Here is an 8,134-nt window from a genome sequence, read left to right as displayed (position 1 = left end):
CAGCTCTACAATGTTATTTTTCTCTTGAAAAAGCAATATGGATCTCATTTATATTTCCAAAACTACATTAACACTGTATTTTAAAACTTTATCAGAAGCTGGTGTAAAAGAAAACAGCTGTCCTCCAGGTTAGTGGGGACGATACAAGGAACAAGAGTAGATCATTTCCACTTTCTGAGACAGGAAGGTCTGAAGTCTAGCTTACATAGGAGTGACACTGTTTTGTAAAGCAGAGCCTTTGGAAGAGAGTGTTCTACCACAGTGGATAGTGCTGAGCTGAGCTTAATTAGATTAAGGGGTATTATTGGATCCTGCACATTTCTTAGAAGATTAAGTAAATTCAGTCAGGTTTAAAAGATATTTCTGTCAGATGCTCTTAGTACATAAATCACAACCCTTCCTGAGCTCTGTTCATACAGCTATGCTTTTGCAATCTTGCAGTTAGATTACAACAATTCAAACAAAATTTGGCTATTTGGAAGCATATTTGGAACCAGCAATATTGACTTTCTGTATTCTTCCAAGGTCAATTTAAGGTCCAGGATCTGATTCTTAAAGCACTACACTGTCTGGGGCTAGCTGACTGATGGGCCACTCTTGTATTAGAGCATGTTTGCCACCTCAGATTCTCCCAGAGTCTCTTCCTGGTTGAACCTTTCTTGTGAGCTGTGCTATCCGCAGCAGTGTAGATTGGACTAGGCAATGCCCTCTCTTAGGAGATGCAAAGAGCAGCTATACTGTCCAAGGTCCACAGAAGTTGCAAAGTTATTATCTTGTGGTAGCATTTATCAGCTAATATAAGGAGTGATTATCTGAAGGGCAAGTAGTATTGGTGTTTTTTCCTACCTAATTGTCTATTTCCCCCTTGTATTTGTTTGTGTATTGTTCAGCATTTTTTTTTCAGCAGGATATTGTGAGGTGCCTTGAGCCAATGTGGTCATATGGAAAGATGGCATACCAATATTGAGTATATGGATATGCACCATATATTCAGAAAACTCCACCCTGCTTTTAATATTAAGCATAGTATCTAATGTAAAGGATGCCATGAGACTAAAAAAGCGAATTAGGAACACAGAATAATTACACCAAATTTAAGAAGAGACTTTATTTGTATTGCATCTAGATCAACTTTATAACAAGAAGATATTGTAATTCTCTTCCAATGTAAGCCATGCCACGGCCAATTAAAATTAGAAACTGTAAAACTGGATACTAGGAAAAATTATGCATGGGACAATTAATATGTTTAGTGTTTCCTCCTTATAAGTTGTTCCCTGTTGTTCAACTCAGGCTTCAGAACAATAATGTAGCATTTGGGGAGAAAGATGAAACCCAACAGCCCAGCACTGGAGGCTAAGATAGAGAAGATTTCCACAGCCACCATGTATTTCCCTTTAGTGCTCAGGTAGGTGGGAACAAAGGACAGCCAAACACTGCAAAAGACCAACATGCTGAAAGCAATGAACTTGGCTTCATTGAAACTGTCAGGTAACTTCCTAGCCGGGAAAGCCACAGTGAAGCTGGCGATGGCCAGGAGACCCATGTAGCCCAGGACACAGTAAAACATGGCAGTTGAGCCCTCATTACATTCCAGTGTAATTTCTTGAATCACTGACTGCATATCAGCATCTGGAAAAGGGGGAGAGGCTACCAGCCATGCAATACAAATGCCTGCTTGAATAAGAGTACAAGAAAGAACAATTGAGGTGGCCAAGCTTTTCCCCACCCACTTCCTCATGCTCGATCCAGGCTTAGTAGCCAGGAAAGCCAGAACCACAGTGATAGTTTTAGCCAACACGGAGGAAACAGCCACTGAGAAAATAATGCCAAAAGCTATTTGTCGTACAAGACAGGCCACCATCTCAGGTTGGCCAATGAATAACAAGGCACAAAGAAAGCAGAGGAGGAGCGAGATGAGAAGCATGTAGGTGAGACTTCTGTTGTTGGCTTTGACAATGGGAGTGTCGTGGTGCTTTGTAAATAGTCCTAGGATGAGAAGGGTGATGAGTGAAAATGAAAGAGCACTAACAGCTGATCCAATCCCCAATGGTTCTTCATAAGACAAGAAACTGACGACCTTGGGAATGCAGGCATTCTGATTCTTGTTTGGATACTGTTCATCTGGGCATGTAAAACAGTCACTCATGTCTGAAAAAAGAACATGGGCAATGTCAATCACATGACAATCTAGTGCAATGGCTGGCTTTCATAGCTTCTTTTAGTGTCATTTCCCATTATCATACATATGTGCATTGAACCTAGTTCATAATCAGTTCTATGTGCGAGGCCATGGAGTGTGAGTCTGAAGATGTGAGTTTGAAGAATACAATGCAAGTCTGAAGACTACCATGCGAGTCTGAAGATGAGGATAATCAGGGACCATGCATCCCGTCTTTGGAGTCTCTATTTTAGAGAGTGCTTGATCTCACCACTCTGTCTCAAATAACTAACCAATAACGATGAAGAAATCCCCCCAAATCTCAATGCTACTCTTGCATGCATGCTCCTTTGTGCTGCAGCCAGCCCGTTTGATGAACTTGCACATGACAACTCTCACCATTCTTGTCCGATATCTTCCCTTCTGGGCATGGGATGCAATCGTAGCAGCAGAAAGGCTCCCCCTCCTTCCTTCTCTTGCTGTTACCAGGATGGCAGTGGCCATTACACAGAGAAAGGGGCTGAACCTATCCCATCAATCAAGGAAAAGGAATGTCAATATTCAAGTTAAGAACAAAAACTGGTATTCAAAGAACTCCTATTTAGCTGGACTAACAGTTATATTGTGGAACTTGCTGCCAGAGAATGTGGTAATGGCCACCAACTTGGAAGGCTTAAAAGGGGGAGTGGACAAATTCATGGAGGATGGGGCTATCCATGGTTGCTAGTCACAATTGGCATGAGGGGTATCTACTCTCTCCAGCACCAGAGGCAGTGTGACTCTTTATATCAGTTGCTAAGAACCATGTGAGGAAGACTGCTGTTGCAGTCATCCTGCTTCTGGGCTTCCTAGAGATAGCTGCTTGGCCACTGTGTGAACACAACCCTGGACTTAATGGACGTTTAATCCAGCATGGCTCTTCATATTTTTTTTATGGACAACCCTCTTGAATCATTGATAAAAGTCTGAAGCAAAGGTGCTGTTTTCTATAATACAGATTGCAGCGTCTTACACAGAGGATAACATGACATATTAACTATTCATGTTCTGCAGAGAATAATTTCCTAAACAAATATGACACCTGAGAAGAACTAAAGATGTATAATGCAATCCTTTGAATGGTTACTCTACCCTGTTAATTTCAATACATTCATACTGGAGTAACTCTGCATATAATTGCACAGTCACAGTGAAAAGTAATATTCAGTTGCAAGAAACTCATCACTTTTACATAACTTGGAAAATTAATTTTATGTCTTTGCTGCTGAAGACATGAACTAAAGATGATGTAAAGTGCAACTGCAGATAATGGAAAGATATCATAGAGAAAGACACATGTAGTTCTGATAAGAGCTGTCCTTGAAAAAGAGCAGTTTCTGTCAAGAGCTCTCTCAGCCCCACCTACCTCACAGGGTGTCTGTTGTGGGGAGGGGAAGGGAAAGGAGTTTGTAAGCCACTCTGAGACTCCTCTGGGTAGTGAAGGGTGGGGTATAAATCCAATCTCTTCTCTTCTTCTTCTAGTTGTCTCTTTTCATAGTGTGAAATGTATCCACTATTGTGGGAGACAACTGACCCTTCCCAGCATATGTTATTAAAACTGAAAGTTCCCAAAATTCAATTCCTACCTGATTGAACCAGTTATGCCACACAATGGCACCTTTATTCATGATGATTCCTTGGTCCACAGGTGCCTGGGGATCCAGCCTTCCAATTTTAGTTTGAATGACAGATTGGTTTGAGAAGGTGACACAGTTGATGACATCAAATTCTGTGACTAATTCCCAATTCTCATTAAAGGAAACTTTGTCACCGGCACTGTTGTTAAAGGACACACCTTTTAATAAGTGATGGAGCTATTAAAAAGGAGACAAATAAAGAAAACAGGTAGCAAGGAATGGGATGTCTCAGATAGATAGACTTGGATGGCAATGGGTTGGGTCCAAGCATCATTTCTGCTGGTGAAGAGGGGTGTCCTTTGACTCTGTTGTTAAAGGACACACCTTTTAATAAGTGGTGGAGCTATATATAAAAAAGGAGACAAATAAAGAAAACAGGTAACAAGGAATGGGATGTCCCAGATAGATAGAGTTGGATGGCAATGGGTTGGGTCCAAGCTGCTGGTGAAGAGGGGTGTCCTTTGACCACCAAAAAGACTGTGCTAGGGATCATAGAACCTCTGTAAAGAAACATTTTATGGAACAGGGGCTGTTCTAAGGAGAAAAACTGTGTTTTGGGATGTGCATAAGTCTACTTATCTGAAAGTAATGCTGGTAGGATATATTTTTAGAACAGAAAAGGGGGACAAACCAATACAGCACACAGAAAGAGAAGGAAAAAAAGAGGTGCAGTGGGAGTATATATTGTTTTTGTAGATCTCGGCACTCTTCCTCTCCATCGATCTGACAAATCTCCTGGTTCCTGCCATGGAAACTCCCTTGGCCTTTCCTAAAGTCCCCTTTCATATTCCCTGGTCTTTGGATTCTGCCAGTCCCTCCATGCTATTTGTCCAAGTGTCTAGCATAATTCTTCCTCTCAGATGCTCAAGCTTCCTTTTATTCCTTTTTGCATCGAGCCTTTCTTCCCATGTTCTTCAGAGACATGTGCAGAGCCATGCAACTGTCCCATAGACTAATTAGCTTTCTAAATATCAAAGATTTTCATATTTTAATAAGGACCAGAAAATATAGACATTTAAATTTTATCTAATATGCCAAATATCTTGCCATTTCACTGCCTTTTAAAATTTCTTTCCTATCTCATTTTCTATCTATTCATTTGTAGATAATAATGTTTCATTTTTGGGAACAATGGTGTCATTCCTTAATGCTGAAGATGCCACATCAGTCTGCAAACTATGTACACAAAGTTTCAGGTCCAAAGAGGCTACTATTCAGGACCCGTATGTGAAGAACCATACATGTGCACTTCCCCTGGGACCCTGGGTGACAGCTTCCATGGATTACCCATAATAACACCTAAAGAATGTTGTTGTGTATACCTAGGATCCAAAACTAGGGTGGGGAGGGCGGTATGTGAGAAGGCCACATAGGCATATTCTGTTACTAACTTTCCAGGCGATTAATAGGCAAACACACAGAAAGATAATCAGCACACTCACGAGAAAAAAAAACTTATTCCTTTTTTTAAAAAATGGATATCTGGGATAACACCATGGAAATAACAACAACAAGAGGTTAAAATTACCTGTATATCAGCATCTCTAACAATGCTGCACAAACTAACCCTCCGATTACAGCATTCTTGTCATTACCTGCCGTGGTTGAAGACTCTGGAGCTTCTTTGTCTTTCCTTCAGTCATTGCTCTGTTAGGTGTCAACAAATACATAGCATGTAAAGCATGGGCCACAACATAGACAGCATTGTAGATGCTGTAGCTGTAGCCAGTCATATGCATTTCCAAATAGGGCAGAAGAAGATCTTCCAGCTTCTCCTCTCCAGTGCAGTTACCTGTGTACTCAAATTGCCAAGAATGTATCAGAAAGGAATTTGGGAGGAGGCAACCAAATGCCAGTGCCCAGAAGTCCTTGATGAATCCATCTTCTGTGCTGTCCGAAAGACTTCTGCTCTGAAGAAATTTTTGGAATCCTTGGATTTCATTGGAGTGAATGGCAAGTGATAATGCACCATGGAAGAATTCTATATTCCAGTATGTTTGGGTTGGCTGTGATTTAATTTCCATCTGGGCAGTAAGAACTCAAACTTCTCCTCTTGGCTTTTGTAGCATATCTTTAAAGATTGGTGTACTTAGGAGATGCCTGAAAATAACCATGGACTGAGCATCTCCATATAATATCACAATATTGGCTTTGCTGTTCATGAGTATTTTATATACATCTTTTGACCATTTATCAAATCCTTTGAACTGATTATCCATACCTAAATTGTAGATTGTTTCTATAAATTCAAAACAGACGCCATTCTTGGAAAATTCAGGAAACATGTTCTGTGTGAACCATTCTAAATTCACACCAACTCCACCGAAGAATCCTACCCATTTCCAGTTGAAATGGAGAAGTAACTGCAGAACGGCCTTGAACTGGAGAGCTTCATTTGGAACCATTTGGTATAATGAGAGGATCTGGGTGATTTCTGTCATCAGTGGAGCAGGCCCATAAGAGAACTAAGGGGAAAAATTAGTTATGTGGGCAGAAATGTTTTCAGAGTGGAATAGTTTTCAGAGGAAAAGCATTGCAACAATTGTTTTCTTGAGATTCTCCTATGGCGATTAAGTCCTACATTCCTACAAGTTGTTTTATATATTTTCCTAATATTCCTATGTGTTCATTGTTTGTTATGTACAGTATTGTCCTGTGAAGTCTTTTGCTGAAGATACTATATAATTGGACCATTCTGAATAAGACCAGTGTGATGCAATTTGCAAGTGCTCAGATGCTGAAACAAACATGTGCACAAGACAGTAAGGTCCCCTAACAAAGTTCTGTGCCATGTAAGCAATAAATCATGTTATACAATCTCTCACACTATGCCAATTTGCAGAGTAGTCACCATGCACCTATACCCAGCTCATTCTTTCTGCTCCAGTCTGTGTGTTCTGGTATTGTCTCACTGGACTCTCTTGTGCATTTGATTTTTTTTTACACTGTAGGTAAAAATTAGAGAAAAACCACTGGCCCTTTTGGCATAAATTTCTGAAACTGATCAGCTGGTGGCAGTGGATTGAAGGAGAAGCTTGGGAAAACTCCTGCAAGAGTGGGGTGAACTCCGGAGAGGGTCACATCACCAGGTAGAGATTCTGGATGACCACTGAGTGCCTATACATCTCAGAGGAACAAAACAGAACAAAGCTTATGGGTCAGTGGGGCCATTCTGTGACACTTCCCGCAAAACATAAACTTACCTCCATGGAGGGTTAACATGGATGATAAAAGAAACAATATCATTTATGAGACCCACAAAAATCTTTCTCCAAACATTTTACCAGAGTACTGAGGTATGCAGCTATGAAGAATTTAACTTGCTCTAGTATGGTAAGAGGAATAAAAGTGTGAAAGAGGATGAAAAAAATTAAACTGAAAAATTGAATCTATACTATATATTATCAGGATCAAAGAGCTGATACAGATGTTCTTTTTTCTTGGATGAATGGACATCAGCAACAATAAGGTTATAGTCAACAAATGTTTTAGTGGGTAAAGAAACAGAATGAAAAACTCTTTTCTGCTTAAGTTTTCTGTTGTCATAAAGTACAAGATCTACCCCTTTTCATGAAATACACTGTTTTCTATCTCCACAGCACAGTCACATTTGGAAAGGTAAGGAATGTGTGAATCACTTGAAATGGTCATACTCTACACATATATCCTACCTGAGGAATCTTATACATGCCCAAAACACTTGGGATCAAGTAGGATGTTGCGGAGGCAAGTCCCTCAATTACTGCAAATAAGTTGTCCTTGATGTCACACTTGTAGTTGGGGGCAAGTCTGTTCCAGGGAGAAAGAAGTTGCAGTGTGGCCTGATAGGTCCACCTTGCATTCAAATAGCTGTCATAGATGCGGAAACCCAAGCTGACATTGGGCAAGAGCCTGGGATTTTCATTGATCTCCTTTATGGCAAAAACCATGGCCAAAACATGCTGGTAGTTCTGAGTCATTGCACTGCAAAGACAGTTGGATTATTTTTTAGTATCTTATTGTGGATTTTTTAAAATCATTGCCATTTTGTGTGCTTTTCCTCATTGTTGTAAATATTTGTATACCATAGTTTACAAGTCAGTCAATCCTTAAACCAACATGGTTTGCACAGAAAACTTAAATAGATTTATAATATAGCATATTTCTCTTTAGAATGTTATTTCTCTTTAGAATAGAATATACTATATCAATAAAGTGTATATTTACAATATGGCAGAGTAAAGACGTTTAATGATAAAGCTGTAAGCAAGAGAAATGCAAAGAAAGTAAAAATATTCCTGTTTGCAAAATGTGCATC

General features: G+C 39.9%; 1 protein-coding gene across 1 annotated transcript; it reads right to left on the bottom strand.

Annotated features, from left to right (window-relative positions):
• Positions 1-1,249: 1,249 nt before the first annotated feature.
• LOC107120749 (vomeronasal type-2 receptor 26-like) lies at positions 1,250-5,861 on the bottom strand. Its single transcript, XM_015423520.1, has 4 exons — positions 5,433-5,861; positions 3,787-4,014; positions 2,561-2,687; positions 1,250-2,151 (listed from the first exon to the last, which is right to left on the bottom strand). The coding sequence occupies exons 1-4, from the start codon at positions 5,859-5,861 to the stop codon at positions 1,250-1,252; spliced, it is 1,686 nt and encodes a 561-aa protein (XP_015279006.1).
• Positions 5,862-8,134: the final 2,273 nt, after the last annotated feature.

The sequence above is a fragment of the Gekko japonicus genome, unplaced genomic scaffold (genome assembly GCF_001447785.1).
Source record: "Gekko japonicus isolate JY-2015 unplaced genomic scaffold, Gekko_japonicus_V1.1 scaffold2923, whole genome shotgun sequence".
Lineage (NCBI taxonomy): Eukaryota > Metazoa > Chordata > Lepidosauria > Squamata > Gekkonidae > Gekko > Gekko japonicus.
Note: the sequence above shows the minus strand (reverse complement) of the source record. Positions and strands in the feature narration are given on the sequence as shown.